The sequence below is a fragment of the Heptranchias perlo genome, chromosome 1 (assembly GCF_035084215.1).
Source record: "Heptranchias perlo isolate sHepPer1 chromosome 1, sHepPer1.hap1, whole genome shotgun sequence".
In the NCBI taxonomy this organism is placed as follows: Eukaryota; Metazoa; Chordata; class Chondrichthyes; order Hexanchiformes; family Hexanchidae; genus Heptranchias; species Heptranchias perlo.
In genome coordinates, this window is record NC_090325.1 from 108,091,489 (window position 1) to 108,116,057 (window position 24,569).

The 24,569-nt window shown below is 42.4% G+C and overlaps 1 protein-coding gene across 5 annotated transcripts in view; it reads left to right on the top strand.

Annotated features, from left to right (window-relative positions):
* Positions 1-24,569, top strand: part of ldb2a (LIM domain binding 2a) — a 458,572-nt gene that overhangs the window by 244,902 nt on the left and 189,101 nt on the right. For all 5 annotated transcript variants that reach the window (XM_067989459.1, XM_067989447.1, XM_067989451.1 and 2 more), the window contains one exon: positions 13,278-13,380. In XM_067989459.1, coding sequence (XP_067845560.1) covers positions 13,278-13,380 — 103 coding nt within the window. The remainder of the gene's footprint in view (positions 1-13,277; positions 13,381-24,569) is intronic.

Consider the following 24,569-nt stretch of genomic DNA (forward strand, 5'->3'; position numbering starts at 1 on the left):
CTTGTTACATGTGTAAGTGACACCTATTAACAAATGTAAGTACTGCACAAACATGTTCTTGCTGTCAGTATTATACAATATATAAAATATTCAGTGAGATTTAATTGTGATCAAATCCTACTTAAGATAGTTTTTTTTGTGTTAGATAAACTGAAGCCTGAATTTGCACAATTGGTATGGTTGAATCTGTTTTACTAAAAATGTTGTTACTGTGTGAAAAATACTTTGCAGTTTCTTTTTTTCATTCTTATCCCACAAGCAAGGGAATTTTTGTCATCTCCAATGTTCATAATAAATTGTCAATGCAGATACAATATTAAAGAACATAGAAGTGTCACCAGTGTGGCAGACTGAAAATACTTTGTCCCTTTTCTTTCAATATTTATCCATATCAATCCAAAAATGGTACAACTGCATGCATCTCCTGTCAATCACATCACACTTCAGATGCCGCTTGTGCATCATAACCCCTTATTGGCTCAAATTTTGCATTCGAAAAGTAGCAACAAAGCAAAATTCAGCAGCTACGCACAAATGACATGTAGCAACTCGGGAAGAAAGCTGCAAATTCACAATTTAAAAAAAAACTTGCAGTCAGCAACAGTTACTAATAGCAAGGAACATAAGCTGAGCCAATCAAATTGCTTCAAATAAATTTTTAAAATCCTTTTGACTGTCTTCTTGGATTCTCCACTAAGCCAAGCAATTACTTCTGAAAATAAGGTTTGTATCATAATAGTCATTAAAAATCAATTTACCAAAAAAATGATAATGATAGAATTGCATTTTTTCTGGATGCAATGTGTCGAAGAACATTTCCCATTGGAGTCCAATGCCTCTCTGAGTTTATAGTCTTCCCAGAGCAAAACTGGCAGGTAAAGGGACAAGTGCAATTCCAAACAAACACCTACCTATCCCTACAATTCCGCAGTCAAGGCATGTGCAATGTGGAGGAAGCTCCCAGCGGGTGTCAGTATGTGGGCAGGTAACCTGTCCAGTGCAACTCAAAATGTGAAGATACAGAGACTATAGCTCATTATGGCTTTTTCTGTTCCCTATAAGATTTGAAAACAAGGTAATGCGTGACCTGGAACCATTTTGATGTAAATTTTGATGGGAAAGCTATTAATTTTTAGAGAAAGAGACACACACACACCAAGTAATCTTTGTTTTGTGATGTATTCCAAATGGTTACAACAGTTGACTTTATTTTTATTGTCTATTTTAAGTCGAAACAACTATTGTTCATATAAACAGATTTATTGATGTAACTGTGGTATTTATCTGCAGGAGGGATTTTCCAGGCAACACTCAAAAAATACTTATTTTCCTGTCTTTGGGGATATCTCACAAACCTCCTTTCCCAATCCTATTACTGAAGATGTGCTGCCCTCCCTTACTACCACATCCCAGCACCCCGCTCCCCTCGCAACTACACACACTGACTTACAAATAGTATTAGAGCTCTGATATAAACAATGTCGGTTACTATATCAAATAGGTTGCTTATATCATAAATTCAGCATGTTAACATGTGTGACAAGTGATACTTTGCACAATGAAATGTGATATTGCTTAGTATGTATATCTTGCAGTGTATTGCATAGTTAAGCAGCTGTATTTATTTTATTTACATTTATTTATCGCAGAACTCAAAACATGTAGAAAAAAATACTAATAAATAATGGAAATTCTGCAAAGATTGCACCACTAATTCAAATTTGTGGGAAGGTCTTGAATAAAAGTTCTAAGTTAAAAGATGTTTATTTAAGCAGAGCATCTCAGTAACATAAAGTACTGTTGCAGATACTTGTTAAAGAAGGAAAGGTGCAAATTAGTTTTATACTTTTATTTTTTTTGCCCTCTATTAATAACCCAGATCTTAAACAAGTGGACAGTAAAGAGTTGCTTCCTGTGTTACACACTAGATTTATTTACTGATGTCACTGTTCTATGTGAGGAAAGCAAATTTACTTATTTACCTTCTTGCAGTGGGTAAGGAAAACACAATTTGCTTAATTTTCAGAAAGCAATCAAAGCCCTTACTTCAGTGTCTCTTAAAAGAACCCTTACAATTTTTTTTCAAATCCTTTAGGTGGAGAGATGCAATTTCACACCCCAGCACTCCCTTTACAACGACTTAATAGCTGACTTGCCATGAGCAACATCATGGTAGATCTTATGTGGTCATGCAGTGATGGGATCTTAGCAGTGTGGAGCAAAGGCAAAATGCTTCCCCATATGGAAAGGAACATCCAAGGGAGAGTCACTTTCCAACTGCCCTTGTGCACCTCCAACTGGCCACTTGAGCAAGATTGGCAGCAGCCTGGGAACAGTTTGTTTGCCTGCTGTCTGTGGAAAGCTTGTCAACTCACTACTTATGATTCATCTTTTCTTGTGTTTGCCTATATAAGAACAATCACTGTGTTCCAAAATTAATTCATTTCAGACATTTCGGCGTGATAGGGTGCAGTATAAATGCAAGTTGTTTTTTAATTGAGCTGTGACAGTGTGGAATTACCTTCCTCAATCTGCTGTGGTTTGTGAGATTTTAAGATTTCAGTAAACATTTATTGAACAATTAATCAGTGCTTTCCTTAACCTTTTTGTGTTGTTGCCACAGTATGTTAACATTAATGGGGGAAGTTTCCTCTGTGTGCTAGGTGTAGTGAAATGGTAAATACGTTTTATGATTTCACCACACCTAGTGCACAGAAGAAATTGGTACATAGTGTGTTTACATTTTGTAGTAAACTATTGTTTGTTTTGCTTTGATTTGTGGTAAATTGTAACAAGTGAATAGCAAGCTACACAATGTGAAGTACTGGGAGAAGATGCACCAATGACACTGACTAAATTGATCCAACATAATTGAGGCCCTTGGTGTAAGACTAAGTTGACCTAAAATAGGGTTAAGGTGACCAACTCACCAAAGGAACTATCCAAGAACTTAGATGATCAACCAGCAGCCTACATTGTATAAGGTGGAAGGTCGTTGGCAAATAGGAGATCCAAAGTCAAAACTCTGAAACCAGACTCAGGTCTGTGAGAGGAAGCACAACGATAGGGGGGGGAAAGAAGAGTGATTTGCCCTGAGGAATGAAACACGGGGCCAGTCATTCCCCCACATGGAGCATTTTCAAATGTCCAACAGTCAAAAATTTCCAGTCCCATGCACAATAGTGCAAGATGAGTTGTTGCTTTAGTATTCATGTCGCAGATGTGACTTCGCTATTATCCATTTCCACTGAAAGCAAGTTGCATGGGTGTGCTGATGAATATCATGCATCCCTGACTTTGAGCAGGATGCCTTTTGCACTACTTCTGCTAGTCATTGTATGGGGAGAGGGTGATGCGCTATAAGCTTTCAGCTTTTCTAATGTTTTAGTATCGTGCACTTTACAGATTTAGGTTTGTAAAAATTCAGTGACACTGTAAGGTATAAGCAATGAGATTGCTCTGAGAATGTTCTGTCCTTTGGAATTAAAGTTGCATTGCCTTACAAAGACATATGGATACATGAAGGATTGTCTGGAAAGGCTGTACAATTTAAGTCAATATAATTCTTGTAAACACTGAAGTGGTGACATTTTAGCTGGGATAACAGATTACTATGTAATACTTCTTGAGCACTGTAAATTTTTTTACATCCAACAGGGCCAACATCTGCCCAAGTGAATTATGAAAAAACTTTCCTGTATTGATGTCAGGGTCGGCTGCAGCATTTACCATCATTTATTCACCATTTCCATTGTTACTGGATTATGAATTGACTGTACCTGGTGATTGTTGCTTATTTACTGCAGTGCATATCAAAGCTCATGGATTCTTTTCATAAATCCTAGAGGCTGCTTTCCTGTGATCTTTTGTACAAAGTGCCCTGACATACCTATGAATTATTTTGACAAGGGTGATATGTGAAAATCAATATCAGTTTATCAGGTGTCATCAAGTGGACTTTCATGCTAGTTGGCTTGATGTAGGACCTCTTCAAGAGCTGTGTAATTGAATAAGGTTGAGGCCGCAGCAAGTGCCGATCATCGACTGACACTGATAAATATCCTTTCAACAGGTTCGCTGCAGCCATGTTTGATGCATACACTGAATATAAAATCGCAAATCAACCTAAATCCATTTTCACAAGGAGCACTGGTTCCTTGTTCAGTAGTTTATGGAGTGCATTATTTGAAAAAATTATGAATGAGGCTTACTTTTATGTGTTTTACTTTCTGTTTTTGCTGTAGTATGTTATCAAAAGATAGAATTTGGAGCCCTGGCTGGGATTATAATGGAAAAATATACCTGAAGGCCAATGATGAATTGTTTAGAATTTTTCAAATCTTTGGCAGTCATCTTGTGCCAATGTAGTGATTTGAAACAAAATATAGTTTCCTTCAGTGTTAGCTATTTCAGTCCCTGAATATTTAAATTTACACATCCAATATTCCTTGAAGTGCAGCACTCTCAGATAAATGAATTAACACATTGGATATTGCACCACTAGCTGTGGTAGGAGTGTTGATCCTTGAGCGTGAGAAGAGCCTTGAAGGTCTTTCTCGGGGGTGAAGGAATGTGGAAAGCCAGTCACCATTCTGCTGTGGTGACATCATTTTTAGTGTTACTGTAGTTAATTATCTCGTTACTGGGCTATAAAGCTGTCAATAGTACTCAAAGAATGGAATAAATTAAGTTAATTAAAGAATTACGGCAGCTAACTGAATGGATAGAAGTCGTGTTGCCCTGGCCACCGAAGGAGAAGCAAAATATTGTGACCTGGTACACTTGCATTGTATAGCGTCATCGTGACTATTGTGAGTAATGTGATAAAATATACTAGTAAAAAGTTTAATTTTCGGTGTGTAAATTTATTGCATGTATTTCTTTGTAAAGTAGAGACAATCTATAACATTATTCTTTTCTGCCCAGCTCCTCTGCTCTCTGCAGGGATTCTGGATGAGAGCAGTCGAATGAGCCAGTGCCACTCTGAGCTGGCTATTGGGAAATATTTTCCTTCTCTTCCTATGGGAGGTGCCTAGCTTCTTGTCTAATGCGATAGGGCTGAGGTTGAGTGCTTATCTGTGTTGCTGATCAGAGGCATGGACTAGTTTTGCAACACTCCTTGGCACCGTATTTTCCAGGATATATTCTGTACTGGGTGCCCTTTCCTTTCATTCAAAATCAGATTGATAATTGAGACTTGCCAATAGCATTTTATAGATCATCTTTTCTCATTCGATGTATTAAAGTGAACTGTCTATTTTCACCAAAGTATTGATTTTCAAAACCTAATTGTATTGAGGTAAAAACACTTCCTTGGCTATAGTGGGCACAATTTCAAAGTTTTCAGATGACACAAAGCTTGGAAATGTTGTAAACAGTGAGGAGGATAGTGGCAGACTTCAGGAGGACACAGACAGACTGGTGAAATGGGCAGATTAAATTTAATGCAGAGAAGTGTGAAGTGATGCATGTTGGAAGGGAAATTGAGGAGAGGCAATATAAAATAAATGGTACAATGCTAAAGTGGGTGTAGGAACAGAGATATCTGGGGGTTCACGTACACAAATCTTTGAAGGTGGCAGGACAAGTTGATAAAGCTGTTAAAAAAGCAAACGGGATCCTTGACTTTATAAATACACCGTTCACCTGACGAAGGAGGAAGCCTCCGAAAGCTTGTGGAATTTAAAATATATTTGTTGGACTATAACTTGGTGTTGTAAAATTGTTTACAATTGTCAACCCCAGTCCATCACTGGCATCTCCACATCATTTATAAATAGAGGCATAGAGTACAAAAGCAAGGAAGTTCTGCTAAACCTTTATAAATCACTGGTTAGCCCTCAGCTGGAGTGTTCAATTCTGGGCACCTTGGAAAGGACTTCAAGGCCTTGGGGAAGGTACAGAGGAGATTTACCAAAATAGTAACAGTGATGAGGGACTACAGTTATGTGGAGAGACTAGAGAACCAGGGATTGTTCTCCTTACAACAGAGAAAGGGGGAGATTTAATAGATGTTCAAAACTATGAGGAGTTTTGATTGAGTAAATAGAGAGAAACTGTTTCCACTGGCAGGCCGGTCGGTAACCAGAGGCCACAGATTTAAACTAATGGGCTAAAAAGCCAGGAGGAGATGAGGAGAAATTTTTTAACTCATCGAGTTATGATCTGGAATGCACTGCCTGAAAGGATGGTGGAAGCAGATTCAATGGTAACTTTCAAATGGAAATTTGATCTCTACTTAAAAAGGAAAAATTTGAAGGCCTTTGGGGAAAGGGCAGGAGAGTGGGACTAATTGGATAGCTCCTAGAGAACCGGCACAGGCACGATGGGCGGAATGGCCTCCTTCTGTGCTGTATGATTTTCCAATTAAAGTAATTCAGAAGTAATTATACAATGAAAATGCCCCATAGATGGTTCAGGTCTCATTATGTCATAAGCAACCTAAGCAACCCGTGTATCAGTGTTGGTCAAGCTGTATCATAAGGCTGTGCCAGGAACTGGCATGCCTCCACAAAATATGTATATGGTACTGTGCACACAATCAAAGTTTGTGATAGTGCTATTAAAAAATGTGGTTGCAGTTGTGTGCGGATATGTTTTGTGGACTCACCAGAACTGTACAATAAGTGAAAATTCCATATGTTACCAATACCAAAAAACATTGCTTGATTTAAGCCACCAAATTAAATGTTTCATGCACCATTCGTAAGGGGACAGCACAAACACTCATTCCTTTTTTGACGACAAGAGATACAGCAGTTTGTGTATTTTAGTGCATGTTAATAAAACAAATTATTTAAAAAAAAGTTTGACAATAGGCATGTTTTGTACTGCAGCTGTGGTTGTAGATTGTCAAATAGAAATTGATTTCACTGAGACATTGATTTAGGTAGTTCATGCAGTCTGTTAGCTCAGTAAAATTACATCAGTTGAATTTTATCTTATGGAGCTCTAAAGATTCCATAATTTCTCAGGTGTACTGTTTTTACAGATTTGAAAAGAGAGAGTTGAATGCCTATAATGGATCACTAGGTAAATTTGGTAGGAGTGTGCTGTTGATATTACTTTTCCAGTACTGTAGGCACGATTCAAAAACAAGAGTGACATAGAATATTTCTTAGGGACTGGGCCATACAGTGGATTAGACACTGGTCTTTTATGTCTGGGATCTGGATTTGAAAATAGCCCAGATTGATCGGATGAAAGTTTCATCTATCTGGAGACCATAAGGGTGTGAAATGACCATTCTCAGCCCAGCAGAGGGAGAGAGGGTGACTCTGCAGGTGCCTTTGCTTGATGCTGAAACTGGTTGGCTGAAATAGGCAGGAGTTCCAATTCAAAGTGCTGATGTACCCCCACAATGATGAGCAGACAATGTCACAAATACAGCCATTAGAGGTAGTAACTCTTATCATATTAGAGGAACAGGAATAGACTATTTGGCTTATTGCGCATACTGTGCTATTTTGTTAGCTCAAATCTTTTTAAGCCTGATTACCTACTTTTCTCGATCTGAGGCAGTGTGCCACATCGTTGCTCCATCTTGTAGGAAGACATTTTTCCTAAATCCACTTTTAAATTGCTTAGCCTCAATTCTAAGATTATAGGGTCGATTTTAACCTAGCCCACCAGGCAGGCGCTAAGATAGTGGTTGTGGGGGCGGGGGGGGGGTTGCGCCACATTCCCGACCCCCACCATTTTAACTTATCTGAATTCAGGCACAGAAAGGCTAAAGGACGGGGGTCTAACGTCAATGGCAAAGTCACGTCCCAATGATGTCATAGGCATGCACATACCATTTTAACTTCAGGCCTGACTAAGTCTCCCCCTCTCCCTGATCTCGGACTTCCTGATCTCCCCCAGCTCCTTAGTTACCTTGCCAAGGACCCACTCCCCCCCCCCCCCCCCCCCCCATTCCCCCGGCATGAATCTTGACACTGGCCTCCTGGCAGTGACATCATTCCCGTAGGCTTTGGGCGGGGTGGGTGTCATTATCGGGGCATACAAGCGAGGCCCAGGAGTTAAAATCGGGGCTTATGTCCCCTTGTTCTAGTTTCCCCTACTGGAGGAAAGAGTTGTTCTCTATCTAATCTGCTAGTTCCCTTCATGATTTTACGTTGATCAAATTATGCCTTTAATCTTCAGAGAATATAATCCAAGTTTATCCAGTTTCCCATCATAGCTCAGTCCCTTCTCAGTTATCATCATGATGAACCGTCACTGGACTCACTGCAAGGCAAGTATATCCCTCCAAAAGTGGGGTACCCAAAACTGAGCCGACTAATCTAAATGAGGCCTGACCAGCACTTTGGATAATTGCAATCCAATCAAATCCAACTTCCCATTAGCCTTTTTGATCACTTATGTATTTGTGAACTAGCTCATAATGACTTATGTACCTGGATCCATAGCTCACTTTGTTCTTCTACTGCGAGTGCTTCCCCATTTAGTTTGTAGTCCCATCTGCCATTTTTGCATCCAAAATGTCCTACCTCGCACTTTATGTTAAACCACATCTGCCATTGTTCCGTCCATTCGATTAATCTGTGTTGTGCAATTTTCTGATTTCTTTAAGTTTACTGTTCCGAGCTTAATGTCATCAACCAACCTGGATATGCTTCCTTATATTTGCAGATGTGGTCATTTATTCATAAGGATTAGTTTTGCACGGCCTTGCTGGTGGTAAGGGGCCTTACAGGATTGGTCAGAATTTGAGTGCCTAACATCATGTAATAGACCTGTAGGATGCCCAATTTTCCAAGGGGTAATTTGTAGGTGAATAATGAGGCTGCAGTATTAACATACGTTACCTCATTTTAATATGTAAACTCAATGCATGCTGGTTGATATCTGAATTTTACATCCTTGAATTCAGAGGAGTACCAGGACCTGTTCTTATAGGGAGAAGGCAAATTTTTGTTGTGTTTTTAATGTGCTTTCATATGGCTTTTCTTGCACTTTTCTCCATGCATTAGTTGGTTTTGCTGGGTAAGCCTCTATTTTGCTTTTCTTTTCTACCATTTTCTTCATTATTTTTCATTGTTATTGGCTTTAACATGAGGGTGGGTATTCCTTTGAGAGTTGCAAATGTGCTGTGTACTTGAGATGAGGAAGAAAAATTTGTACAGGATCAACAAATGGAGATGCAAAGACGCCGAGGTGTTTTGACCTTGCCTGTCACTATCCTGGGGCCTGCATCTGGATGCATAGAGGAGACCTGACTGTGCTGCCTGCTCCGCACAAGACAGGCTTAGCCATTTTCTCCACAATGACCAGCACACAACATGTGGATCAGGGCCAGCTCTTCCTTTTTTAAAAAAAATGTGAAGGTTACCACATCATGAAGCTGTCGTGTTACAGGATCCTTCCAAGCCATATCCGGAAACATCTGCCACAACAGGCAGACTGCAACACACACATGTATCAGGGAAGTGACAATCACTATGTTTGCAAGGGCCAACACCATCATATTTCTCCAATAGAAATGAGACATTAGTTGGACAGGACACATAGCTTTCACTGGGTGGCAGGCTTTCCTTGAATCCAAGGAGTCACACATGGTAACCAGGAGGGCATCATATAAACCCCATGCCCTCCATGTAAAGAAAGAGTTTGCACTCAATGAATGTTTAGGTGTTACCTGACCACAGAAATGTTGTTCTTCATGTCAGTGGCTATCATTGAGGAAGCAGCTGTATGGCAGAGAGGCATGCCCTCCATGAGGCTGTCTTCCCCTCCGGGGCACTCGGATAGTCACCCTCTTCACAATGTCTTTCACTAGTTGGAGGTGCAGGTCTTCTGCTGTGACTGCTTCTCACTCTACGGCCTAATCATGGCAGGTACAAAACCCTGGATATCTGAGTGCGTGGGTTTCATATTTGGCCTCCAGGTAACACCTTTCAGTAGATGTCACCCCAAGTCTCAGTTTCCTCATCAGCTGTTTGATGGACATCTGCCTTCAGTGTGGTGGAAGGATTGACACAGCTCAGCTTGAATTGTGGCAACCATCTTGATGTTCTAGATACCCAAGTTCAGTGATGCTTATCAGGATTTATCCAGGTCCTTTGTATGAAATTATTCTTTTACTACTTTTAGTCTATAGCACCTTGTCCCAGTACCTTGACATTGTGCTCTTATTTTCAAACCATTTAATTCTTATACTTAATTCAATAATATCCCCTCTCAGTTGCTTCCTTTCAAAAAGCCAGAGCTCTCCACTCTTCCCTATTCAATCCTTTGATTCCACAGATCAGCCATGTGACTCTGCTATGTGCCATCTCCATGGCTTGAATGATTCCCTTGTGTATTGCTGGCATAAACTGAACACAGTGTTCAAGGTTTGATCTGACTAGGGCACTGTACAGTATCAGCATGACATCATCCAACCATCTCACTTGGCATCTTTAAGGGAAACTTCAGCACAACATAAATACACGACACAGTAGACTAGCAATTGTTCCTAGCATTGATATATAATTCACTTTTTCAGGGAAAAAAATCCAACAAGTTACATTTATATAACACCTTTAACATACTTAAGTGTCCCAAGGTGCTTCATAGACAAGAACTGTTAGGCAAGGAGATTGAAAGTATGATCCACGTGATGGGTTGTGAGAAGGCATTTAAAGGCAGGGAGAGAGTAGGGCAAAATGATTGAAGGCTCTACAATTGATTGTAGAACAGTGTCATCAGACTGCATGTACAAGAGACCATAGTCAGAGGACCAAAGGGCATGGGCCGAGATGTAAGTCTGGAAGAGGATCTAAAGTTAGTAGTGAGGCAAGGCTGCCAAAGAATTTGTTAACCATGACAAGGATTTTGATTCATTGAGTTGGAGTGTGGAAATTCAGTGGACGCAGTGAGGACAGGGGTGATGGGACTCAGGTTATGTAGGGTGGAGCTTGTCTGTAGAAGAAGTTGAATCTGGTGGAAACAGAAGCATAGATGAAAATTTCAGCAGCAGTGGGTGTGAGATGAGGGCAGAGGTGCGTGATGCAGAAGTGGAAGTAAGCATTCTTGCTGATGGATATGGGATTCGAAGCTCAGCTCAGAATCTAACAGGACACCGAGGTTGCACACTATTGGGTTCAGCCTGTGCAAGCAGCTAGAGAGCGGTGTGGAGTTGGGGGATACGGTGCAGAGTCTGGTGGGAGCCAAACAAGAGTGATCTTTTGGAAGCTGGATAGCTTCGTAGGATTTTTGTATTATTACTTCATCACTGGGATTTGGATTTCAATCCAGCCCAAAACATTGGAACAAAAGGCTCCTTTCCAACAGCTGTGAGGGTCCAATATATAATAAGCTTCATTCCCCAGAAATCCATCACTCTGATGAACATAGACATTTATATACTTTCTCTAAAAGGAAAAAGACAAAGTGGATATTAGGGACACAGTTCAATACTATTTGTAAAAAAGTATTTAATCAATAAAACCCAGCATGTTGCTAAATGTAGAAAATCATGCCGTACAAAGTTTCCAAACTTTTCATGAAGACATGGCCATGTTTGTAGATGAGATCATATGGATTCCAATAATTTGTCAATTACTAGACCAGGTGTAGCCTTCAGATGCGTTGGGGTTGGAGTGTGGGGGATAATTGGACCAGGACACGCAGAAATAAGATTTCGAAAGTTATTTCTCCACATTACAGGCTGAGAAGCTGGGAGGAGTGAAACTGATGTCCAACAGCGCTTGCTTTGGCAAAAGGGTGTAATTGCAACGTGACAAGTTTACCTTCCATTATAAATGTGGACATAGGAATTTAGAAAGGGAAAAAGGTGAGGCATTAGTATGACAAAACTTGACAATAGGAAGTGGGCACAAACGTAAGATCTTCAATCTATTATAGATGTTGTACTTCTCCACATTATTATGAAATTCCACACTTAAAAAGTTGATGAGAGTGTCATTGGCGCTGGAATAATTATTAGATAGTGGGACTTGTAAATAAAATGGAGAATTAAGTTGAAATTTTATAGCAATTACAATTTTTAAAATATTTGTTCTGGGATGCTGGTAAGACTGTATTTACTGCCCATCCCTAGTTGCCCTGAGAAGGTCATGGTGGACCTTCTCGTGAACTGCTGCAGTCCTTGTGGTGATGGTGCTCCAATAATGGTGTTAGGTAAGAAATACCAGGATATGGACCCAGCGATGATGAAGGAATGGAAAGTATGTGCAAGTCAGGCTGATGTGTGGCTTGGGAGGGGAACTTGGAAGTGATGGCATTTCCACAACGTTGCTGCTCTTCTCCTCGGTGGTAGAGGTCATGGAGGGAGGGAAGTGCTATCAAAGTAAGCTTGGTAAGTTGCTGCGGTACATCCTGTAGATTGTATGTACTGCAACCACAGTGAACCGATGGTGCATATTTAGTCCAGTGGCAGGGGTACCAGTCAAGCGCACCATTTTGTCCTAGGTTGTGTCGAGCTCCTTGAGTGTTTTGTGGCTGCGTCCATCTAGGAGAACCTTTTCAAATTATTAGTGTGTAAAATTTCATACTGTATACTTTGTAGCATTGGTTATTGTTTTTCTTAACACTTCAGTTTTTTTCTTCTGTTCTTCTTCCCTTCACTACTTAGTAGTACACTTACTTCATTGCTCCAGAAGATATCCATGAGCTTGCTTCAGATTTATCTGTATGCTGGTAAACTTGTCCCCTAGGGTAAACCTAAATCAAATGTAGAGAATGGACTTTAATTCAGCCTCCAACTAGAGAGATGAACACTGTTTCTAGCCTTTTAAAAAAAATTATCATTGTTATTATTTGTAGCTTTGCCTTTAGGTTACTAACAACATTGTTTCCTTCTTCCTGAAGTGTCTTCACAGCTGCAGTTCTCCACACTGAGCTCCTGATCTCGCCCGTACCACTGCCACTGGGAGAGGTGCAGAATTAACACCACCTCTATTGAGGAATAGTGAATGATTTGGGAGACCTAAAGAGAGGATAAATGTTCGTCTTCACCACATGGATGGTAATCGGGTGGAGCGGATCGCCGCCCATTACAGAACCCGCTCGATTTTCATTCCATTGATGAAATGAAAATTTGACAGGTTCTATAATGAGCGGGAGATCTGCTTCGCCAGATTACCACCCGTGCGGTGAAGACAAACATTTACCCCATTATCTCAAATGGGGCAAAATATAGTGCTTGTCTTTACTTTTCAAAATGACTAATTTTCAGAGTGAGCTTATTCTGTATGTAGTTTTGTGTTACAGCTAATTCACTTGGACAGTCAGTACTGATTGTTTCCTTTTGGAAAATTCTTTGCCCACAGGATAGTGACAACCTGTGGTGGGACGCCTTTGCTACAGAGTTTTTCGAAGATGATGCAACGTTAACACTTTCATTCTGTTTGGAAGATGGACCAAAGAGATACAGTAAGAGACTATTTTATCTGATTTAGACTAATTAGCATAAATGTGCTGAATTGCTCTTTCTGATCGGAGATTTGAAGGCAAAGAAAATCTTTCCTTAAACTATTTAGTTCACCATTGCAATTTTTTTTGTTTGTTCCTGTTAAACTTCACATTGCTTGTTGTCTTTATGCCACGTTTACAGTTCGGTTATGCAACGGATGAAGAGGTCATCTGTAATCATAAACATTCATATGTCAATCAGGAAATTTCTGTCAATCTCATATAATTTTCAAAATATTTAAAAATTAAAATAGAAAAGTCTTACTGTACCAAATTTAAGAAGTGTTTATGGGAAAACAACCAATGCTTTTGTTCCGAAACCAATTAAGTCAAAGTTGCTTTGGAGATTGGAACAGCATATTTGTGATGTGAGATGCACGGATGGACACACATTGGAATAGATCATTCGAATCTTTCTGAATGCTGACTTTAGTTTACCCACCCTGACCAGTTTGTGGCTTCATTTGCTGCCAGATGTAAAAAACAAGTTGACAATTAAATGACCAGGAAACTACTGTTCACGTCCTATTCACCTGTATTAAAACAATATTTATTTGTAATGGTACGACACTGGGGAAGAAATTGTTTGGGCCAGCTTTTATATCAAAGAGAGGACATCCGCATAACTCAGGGACATTTTTGTGGTCCCCAATTCCCATCTTGGCAGTGCCTCTACATTTGAGGGAGCTGAGATGGGCTCCCACATAATTTCCATCCAAAACTGCTGTTTAGAAACTACTGCGGGTTTTGGCTGCCGCTCTGGACCCAAGCCCTTCACTTCTATTTCCCCTTTTTCCACCTTTTTTTCTTTCTCTTTACCCCTCCAAGGCCCCTCTTTTCTATTGTCACATCTCCTTTTATTTCTCCCCTCTCGTGTACTCTGCCCCCCCAAATCCCTACTCCAATCCTTCAGCACTCCTCGGCCTTCCTACTCTTCTGCCGCCGTCCCAGGCTTGACTCCCTCTTAGATAAACCTACAGCTTCCCTTTATGCCTCGCTTGGCATCCTCCGAAGGGCCCATCGAGGCACTCGCCACTGCCTCCTTATGAGCAGCCACACCAACTGCCCCATCCTACTCTCTCATCGACTTTCCTGCCCAGCGCGCCCACCTGGGGGCTAATCTTGCCAATCTCCTTCCCGTCCCACTCACTCCTCCCAGCGCTGACCCTTTGGACTCTGCCAGTGGATCAGCTATCACCGCCCCTCTCTGCATCTCTCTCCAGAATGTCCATTCACTTGTGAACAAGGCCCTTGCCATCCATGAGCTTATTGTGGATGATTGCATTGACATCATGGCCTTGACAGAAACCTGGCTGATGGGTGATGATACCTTCCTCTTAATGAAGCTTCCCTGCCTGGCGATATCTTCCACCACTTGCCCCGCCCAGACCGCCGTGGTGGCGGTGTGGCCCTTATCACCAAATCACACCTTGGTCTGTCCCCCTACTCCTCTGGCACTTTCTGCTCCTTTGAGCATCTCACCTTGTTCCACCTCTCTCACCTCCTTTAAAATCCTCGCTTTCTACTGCTCGCTCACCCAAGTACCATACCAAGTTTCTCACCGAGATATCTTCATTGCTTTCCTCCCTCAGCCCCTGTACTGAGTGACTTCTCATCCTCGGTGATTTCAACCTCCACCTCAACTCATCATGCTCTCTCTCCTCTGAGTTCACTGCCCTTCTATCCACCCTTAATCTCTCCCTCCATATAAACTCCCCTATCCATATTCACGCCCACCCCCTCGACCTTGCCATCTCAAGTGCAATCTTCTCCCTTCGTGTCAATCAAGGATAAGGCCATGTCTGATCACTTTCTTGTAACCCTCTCCACCAATATCCCCCTTCCCCCTTCCAACCCCACTTCCTTCTGTGTCCACCCCTGAAAAAACTCCCCCAAGTCACTTACAGCTGCACTTCCAAATTTCCAACGATCTAGCCTTTGGCCCTCCATTCACCACGGCAGTTCTGCAGCTACTGATCTGTTCAATCACACCCTCACCTCCACCTTTGATGCCCTTGTCCCCATTAAAACCATTACTCACTCTCAACCTGGTTGTTCCTCCTGGTACGGCCCTCATCACTGCTCCCTTAAGTCCAAGGGACACAGACTTGAACGTTTATGGCGGACAACTGATTTAGCCATTCATCAGCAGATCTGGCTGAATCACATAAAGCACTATCAGGTCCTGCTCTCCTCTGTCAAAACTACTCATTATTCCAGGATCATCCTGAAATGCAAAGATAACCCCAGCTTCTCTTCGCCACTACAAACCGTCTTCTTAAACCCCTCTCCCCTGCCCCCTCCACCCTCACCTCCAATAAAAAGTGCGAGGAGCTCATGGACTTCTTTGTCACTAAGATTGAGACCATTCATTCAGCTGCCTCTGTCGCTTTCCTCCCTTCCCCTAGCCCACCATGCCAAACCCCTAAGGTTCCCCCCTGCCCTAGCCCAGAACTCGCATTTTTATCTAGTTTCTCTCCTATCTCCCTTCATGCCCTCTCCAAGCTCATCTTGACCATCAGACCAGTTTCTTCTCCCTTGACCCTATTCCCACCAAACTGCTGACCACCCAACTTCCCTTCCAGGCTCCCATGTTAGCTGATATTGTGAACTGTTCCTTCTTCTCAGGTACTGTCCCCTCCCCTTCAAAACTGCCATCATCACCCCCCTCCTCAAAAAAAACCTACTCTTAATCCCTCAGTCTTTGCAAACTATTGTGCCATCTCCAACCTCCCTTTCCTCTCAAGTCCTTCAACGTGTTGTCGCCTTCCAAATCCGTGCCCATCTTTCCCGCAACTCCATGTTTGAATCCCCCCAATCAGGTTTCTGCCCCTACCACAGTAATGAAAAGGCCCTTATCAAAGTCACAAATGACATCCTATGTGACTGTAATGATGGTAAATTATCCCTCCTCATCCTTCTCGACCTGTATTCACCCTTTGACACGGTTGACCACACCCCATCCTCCTCCAGTGCCTCTCCTCCGTCGTCCAGCTGGGTGGGACTGCGCTTGCCTGGTTCCATTCTTATCTATCCATCCGTAGCCAGAGAATCACCTGCAATGGCTTCTCTTCCCAATCTCGTACTGTTACCTCGAGTCCGCCAAGGAATTATTCTTGGCCCCTCCTATTTCTCATCTACATGCTGCCCCTCAGCGACATCATCCGAAAACACGATGTCAGATTCCACATGTAAGCTGACGACGTCCAGCTCTAACTCACAAATCACCTCACTCGACCCTTCCGCTGTCTCTCATTTGTCACACTGCTTGTCCAACATACAGTATTGGATGTGCAAAAATTTCTTCCAACTAATTATGGTGAAGACTGAAGCCATTGTCTTCAGTCCCCACCACAAACTCCATCTCTCTCCCTGGCCACCATCTAATGCTAAACCAGACCGTTCACAACCATGGCATCCTATTTGACCCTGCAATGAGCTTTCAACCACATATCCTCTCCATCACCAAGACTGCCTACTTCCACCTCTGTAACATCGCCCGTCTTCGCCCCTGCCTCAGCTCATCTGCTGCTGAAACCCCCCATCCATGCCTTTTTTACCTCTAGACTGGACTATTCCAGTGTTCTCCTGGCTGGCATACAGTCTTCCATCTTCCATAAACTTGAGCTCATCCAGAGATCTACTGCCCTTATCCTAACTCGCACCAAGTCCCGTTCACCCATCACCCCTGTGCTCGCTGACCTGCATTGGCTCCTGTTCCTTTTTTTTTCATTCATGGGATGTGGGCTTCGCTGGCGAGGCCAGCATTTATTGCCGATCCCTAATTGCCCTTGAGAAGGTGGTGGTGAGCCTCCTTCTTGAACCGCTGCAGTCCGTGTGGTGAAGGTTCTCCCACAATGCTGTTAGGAAGGGAGTTCCAGGATTTTGACCCAGCGACGATGAAGGAACGGTGATATATTTCCATGTCAGGATGGTGTGTGACTTGGAGGGGAACGTGTGTTCGGGGACCGTTTCAATTTTAAAATTCTCATCCTTGTTTTCAAATCCCTCCATGACCTCGCCCCTCCCTCTCTCTGTAACTTCCTGCAGCCCTACAACCCTCTGAAATCTCTGCGCTCCTCCAATTGTTGCCCCTTGTGCATCCCTGATTTTAATCGCTCCACCATTGGTGGCCGTGCCTTCAGCTGCCTCGGCCCTAAGCTCTGGAACTCCCTCACTGATCCTCTCCGTCTCTCTACCTCTTTCTCCTCCTTTAAGACACTCCTTAAAACCTACCTCTTTGACTAAGCTTTTGGTCACCTGTCCTAATATCTCCTTATGTGGCTCGGTGTCAAATTTTGTTTGAAAATTGCTCCTGTGAAGTGCCTTGGGATGTTTTACTATGTTAAAGGCGCTATATAAATGCATCATGTTGTTGTACTGAAATGGAACTACAAGGGTTTTGATTTGAAACAGTTAATGTATAATTTAAGTCTAATTATTGCACTCTCAGTATCTTGTGTCTTACTGCTTCTGTGCATTATTCAACTTGTAAGTAAATCTGACCAGATAGCTTTAACCTAAACACATTAGTCTGATATTATGGTGTCTTCGCCCTTCGGGAGAGACAGTAAAATATGGTGAGCATCCCATCTCCAGTGAGGAAATTACTGCAATTAGGGGTTAATTGTTAAATCTGGGCACACTAGTCCATGCTCAGTATATAGAAAGTAATTGTCTTGGTTCATAAGCGACTCTGTTTATTGCAAAAGTATTGGGGAAAAGCCAAAATTTTACTTGCACTATATGCAATTATCTCCTCAGCCAGAAATGTTAATGTGTGAATTCCAATGCTGATTGGAAACCTGTCAGAAAAATCCATTGTTGATCACTTGTACAGTCAGAAAGTCCTTCTTTCCCTCAAAGTGCCATCAGTGTTTCCTGATACAGTGAGCAGTGACAAGGCCGCTGGAGTTATATCAAATAGTGGCTGCAGCAAAGCACTGAGACAGGTGGTGGAGAGGCAGCATACATGTGGAAGCGAACCCAATGTCTTCCGATGATATCGCCGTAATACCAGGTTGCCTGGCTGGCCTCCAGGCCTGGAAATAGGTCGGACTGGGGAAGGGACTATGCCGGGAGTATGCTTCCGGCCCAGAATGTGTGCATGTATGCCGCCCGCCATATTGGACGCTTAAGCGGCCGTTTTACCCCTGTAAAACAGAAGTGGCATCAACTAATTTCTTGGTGATTTCATTGAAACGTATAAAATTCTTAGAGGGCTTGACAGGTTAGATGCTGAGAGGCTGGTTCCCCTAGCTGGAGAGTCTAGAACTAGACATCATAGTCTCAAGATAAGGGGTTGGCCATTTTGGACCGAGATGAGAAAACATTTCTTCACTCATTCTCTACCTCAGAGGGCTGTGGATGCTCAGTCATTCAGTATATTCAAGACTGAGATCAATAGGTTTTTGGACACTAAGGGAATCAAGGGATATAGAAGTAGGGCAGGAAAGAGGTAGAAGATCAGCCAAGATCTTATTGAATGGCGGAGCAGGCTCGAGGGGCCGTATGGCCTACTTCTGCTCCTATTTCTTATGTTCTTAGGCCACACCTTCAATGGGAATGGGGCGGTAAATCATACCCCACCCTTTTCGAGGCACTTCCGTCCCGTTTGTGCCAGGCAGGAAGTCTGAAAATCTCCTCCAGTGTGCCTAAAGTGCCAGCATTATCAACCATGTGTATCCAACAACTTCAAAAATCAGTTAAAAAATGTAAAATTAGTACGCTATAGCTGAAAATCAGGCTGTATTTGTAATTTTTGGAAATCAGGTGTGATATAAACAATATGGCATCAGAGTGGAGGACACTCCTGAGCTATTAAGATGGAAGAGCCAATCATAGAAGGTTACAGCACGGAAGAAGGCCATTTGGCCCATCGAGTCCGTGCCGGCTCTATGCACAAGCAATCCAGCTAGTCCCACTGCCCCGCGCCATCTCCGTAGCCCTGCACATTTTTTTGTTTCAAGTACTTATCCAGTTCCCATATTATCCAGTTCCCATCATATTATTTATACTGTGCGCATGTTCTATTTGTTGATCAGGGTAAGAGTTAAACAAACATTTAATGGATGTACAGCTGCTTCTTAGGGTCACATGATAAACTATTCTCAGCTTGAATATCGTTTTTTGAGTTTTTATGGAACAACTAATTCCCTTATAGATGTTCAAGTAGTGTATTTAAAAAACAAATAGGAGGAGGAGAAAAGCAAACTGACACATGAGGTTTATATTTCATTACCTATTAGTTTAATAAAAAATGAATTTATCCTTGAACAGGGTCACTGGTTTAGCGACTGAACAAGTCAAATTCCATTTTTTTACGTGGAATTACTCCATTTTTTTTGGCGTTTTGCGAATCTCATTCTCATGATTCCATCCATTTGCACGACCACGAAAACAAATTCCATTTTACGACATGATTACAGGATTTTGTTGGTGTTTTGTGGATCTGTAATTCTTTCCATTTTTCTGTGATAGCCAGAAAGTGACTTTTGACCGACCTGCTGAGTATTTCTGTCATTTTTGGATTTTTTTCCCTTTTTATTTGTGAGAGCTATGTGTGCATATGAGAGCTATGTTTGAACATAGGAGTGTGTAGGTCCCTGACCCATGATCTGTTCGTTGTCAGAGGTCTCGCTAATAAAATAACATTTCTTCCCCCTTGCGTTTGAGTGTTTAATCTGAGCTCTTCTATTTACAAAATAGTTGGCAGTACGATGCCAGGACTTCAAACTTTGTTATTAAGCCCTCGAATTACATTTTCGATCATGCCTTTGATCACTGTTGTACTCTTTGCTGTGATAAGGTTTAATCAGGTATGAAACAATGTCCATTTGGAATAAAAACACTCAGAATAAAATGTGTTTGATTTAGAAAAGCAACGTTACTGTAAACCAAAATACTGACAATAATATAAGATGATTTGTGTAAGTCCAAAGTTATAAAACAAGTATTAGTCAGCAGAGGCTGACTTAAAATGTATCTGAAAGGAAACCGTTTCCAAATGACTAGGAAGAACAGTATGTTTTTGTAATGATAACAGCCGCCTTACAGTTAAGAAAAACATCACTGGGCATCAGTGTTGGCAGTGTTCAGTTCACCTCTTTAAAAGCCATAGATAATTCTGCAAAGGACCTAAAATTACACCCTGTAGCAGTGATAAGAATATCTGATAGGGTGCGATTAGGTCCATTCTCGTTGTCAGGTATCAGATTTGATAGTTGTCTTATCAGTTAGCAAGGCACAGAAGCTGTAGGGCAAACGGCAATTAACGTCTGGTCAAATCAGTTGGTGCACCTTTCCTTGTGAACTGTGCTCCAGATAAGAGGTTTTTCATAGAATAAAATGTTTCTGCTGTCAGTGTAATGCAAACCTGTTGTGGTAAATCTCCAGCCTGTCTTTTCAGTGGATCACTATGTTTTGTTGGATATGTATGTCCCCAGAGTGTAATAACATGAATATACTGTACAGACTGAGCACTGAGACTGGGTTGTAAGAATAAATTCTAAATGCGTTTTTTTTCAACACACAGATTAACTGGAATTCTAATTTACGAACAACAAATAAGTCTTTAGTTGTTGTAAGTTATGTCAAAGTGGTAGACTTGTGGGGATAAAGCATCATTTACCAGAAAAAGTGTATGTGCATACATAAATATATATACTAGAATAGTATGAAATTGGCTTAACAAGTTAAGAGTTATATTAAAATGTATCATAGATCCTGATAGGAGTGTTCTAAATGATGAATGCTTATCTTCCTATTCGTGTGTGTGTGTGTACATGCAGTATTAAGACAACTGGATGTGCAAGTGTTGTAACCTGATTGGCAAACATACAGCATTCCAGCAGCTACAGAGAATAAATCAGTCATGTGGTCTAACTTCCTTGCTTTTCTGAACACACCACAGATTTTTCCCAATTTGGGCCATGGTTGAAATACCCCCACTACTCTCATTAGTACCTGCTGCTTCCTTTCTTGCAGTCAATTCCTTATCCAACTCCACATTTTACCCTGGATACCTGCTGCCTTAAGCAGTGCAATAGCCTTTCATATGAATTTTATCAAAAGCTTCCTGGAAGTCTAGGTATTCTATATCATCGAGTTTTCCCATATGTGCTTAGGATGTCACTTCCTCAAAAAGTCAAGGAGGTTGCTCCTTTAGAAACTGTCTCTTGTACATTATTTTCATGTTAGGAACACAGTTTTGAATTCCTTATAAGTTCCATTATTTTGCCAGTTACTAATGGGTCTGCAGTTATTTGGGTTTGTTTTATCACCCTTCTTGAAATTGGTTGACTTGTTACCAATCCAATGGGATGTCCCCTGTATTCACTGACTGCCTCATGATGGCTGTCATTATCAGAAAAGGCCATTCAGCCCATCAAGCCTGCTCCATTCAGAATTAATGTATCATTGATCTCCCTCTCACATTACCTGCTGATCCCTTACTTTAGGAACACTAATCTCCTTTCCTAACCTCTTCTGAAATAAAAAGCAGTGTTGTTAAATATCTCTATAACCCTGCACCCCACTTCTCAATATATGAATCCATCTCCCCTTTAAAGGTGCCAATTGGCCCCGAATCAACAACCTTTTCTACGAGTTTGTTTCACCTCCTGTGGGAATTTTTTTTCTAGTCTCTAACCTTGCTCGAGGCTTGTGAATTTTATACTTGTGATCTGCCGTCCTATGCATGTTGTCGAAGATTAATAGCTTGTTTATTTCTACCTTATCTACACTTTTTGTTATTTTGAAGATCATGTAACAAATTTTGAGGGACTGGGCTGTGGGAAGCTGGAGCTGTGGCTCATTCCATCTCTGGGAAGGCCAGGGAGAAGGTATGCAAGGCAAAATGAAGAAAGTTCTGTGGAGGGAGGGGAGAGAGATGGAAGATGAAATACTGTTGTAGAAGCTGAATTATATATATTTTTTATTCGTTCATGGGATGTGGGCGTCGCTGGCGAGGCCGGCATTTATTGCCCATCCCTAATTGCCCTCGAGAAGGTGGTGGTGAGCCGCCTTCTTGAACCGCTGCAATCCGTGTGGTGACGGTTCTCCCACAGTGCTGTTAGGAAGGGAGTTCCAGGATTTTGACCCAGCGACGATGAAGGAACGGCGATATATTTCCAAGTCGGGATGGTGTGTGACTTGGAGGGGAACGTGCAGGTGGTGTTGTTCCCATGTGCCTGCTGCTCTTGTCCTTCTAGGTGGTAGAGGTTGCGGGTTTGGGAGGTGCTGTCGAAGAAGCCTTGGCGAGTTGCTGCATTGCATCCTGTGGATGGTACACACTGCAGCCACTGTGCGCCGGTGGTGAAGGGAGTGAATGTTTAGGGTGGTGGATGGGGTGCCAATCAAGCGGGCTGCTTTATCTTGGATGGTGTCGAGCTTCTTGAGTGTTGTTGGAGCTGCACTCATCCAAGCAAGTGGAGAGTATTCCATCACACTCCTGACTTGTGCCTTGTAGATGGTGGAAAGGCTTTGGGGAGTCAGGAGGTGAGTCACTCGCCACCGAATACCCAGCCTCTGACCTGCTCTCGTAGCCACAGTATTTATATGGCTGGTCCAGTTAAGTTTCTGGTCAATGGTGACCCCCAGGATGTTGATGGTGGGGGATTCGGCGATGGTGATGGAATACTCTCCACTTGCTTGGATGAGTGCAGCTCCAACAACACTCAAGAAGCTCGACACCATCCAAGATAAAGCAGCCCGCTTGATTGGCACCCCATCCACCACCCTAAACATTCACTCCCTTCACCACCGGCGCACAGTGGCTGCAGTGTGTACCATCCACAGGATGCACTGCAGCAACTCGCCAAGGCTTCTTCGCCGAATGTCAAGGGGAGGTGGTTAGAATCTCTCTTGTTAGAGATGGCCATTGCCTGGCACTTATCTGGCGCGAATGTTACTTGCCACTTATGAGCCCATGCTTGGATGTTGTCCAGGTCTTGCTGCATGCGGGCTCGGACTGCTTCATTATTTGAGGGGTTGCGAATGGAACTGAACACTCTGCAATCATCAGCAAACATCCCCATTTCTGACCTTATGATGGAGGGAAGGTCATTGATGAAGCAGCTGAAGAGGGTTGGGCCTAGGACACTGCCCTGAGGAACTCCTGCAGCAATGTCCTGGGGCTGAGTTGATTGGCCTCCAACAACCACTACCATCTTCCTTTGTGCTAGGTATGACTCCAGCCACTGGAGAGTTTTCCCCCTGATTCCCATTGACTTCAGTTTACTAGGGCTCCTTGGTGCCACACTCGGTCAAATGCTGCCTTGATGTCAAGGGCAGTCACTCTCACCTCACTTCTGGAATTCAGCTCTTTTGTCCATGTTTGGACCAAGGCTGTAATGGGGTCTGGAGCCGAGTGGTCCTGACGGAACCCAAACTGAGCATCGGTGAGCAGGTTATTGGTGAGTAAGTGCCGCTTGATAGCACTGTCGATAACACCTTCCATCACTTTGCTGATGATTGAGAGTAGACTGATGGGGCAGTAATTGGCCGGATTGGATTGTTCCTGCTTTTTGTGGACAGGACATACCTGGGCAATTTTCCACATTGTCGGGTAGATGCCAGTGTTGTTGCTGTACTGGAACAGCTTGGCTAGAGGCGCAGCTAGTTCTGGAGCACAAGTCTTCAGCACTACAGCTGGGATGTTGTCGGGGCCCATAGCCTTTGCTGTATCCAGTGCACTTAGCCGTTTCTTGATATCACGTGGAGTGAATCGAATTGGCTGAAGACTGGCTTCTGTGATGGTGGGGATATCGGGAGGAGGCCGAGATGGATCATCCACTCGGCACTTCTGGCTGAAGGTGGTTGCAAACGCTTCAGCCTTGTCTTTTGCACTGACGTGCTGGACTCTGCCATCATTGAGGGATGTTTGTTATTACTAAATATACTGTGTTCTATGCGTATGTTACATTTTGGAGTCTTTTCTATCCTTTCCTACTGTCATAGTAGTGACTACACTTCAAAAGTACTTCATTGGCTGTAAAGTGCTTTGGGATTTCCTGAGACCATGAAAGGCACTATATAAATGCAAGTTCTTTTTCTTATGCTGGTTTATTTTGGCTCTTGTATCTTAGATCACTCTCATAGGCGAAACACAACTCCCTGTGCCTTTGAGGGAAGCTTCACTAACCTTGATA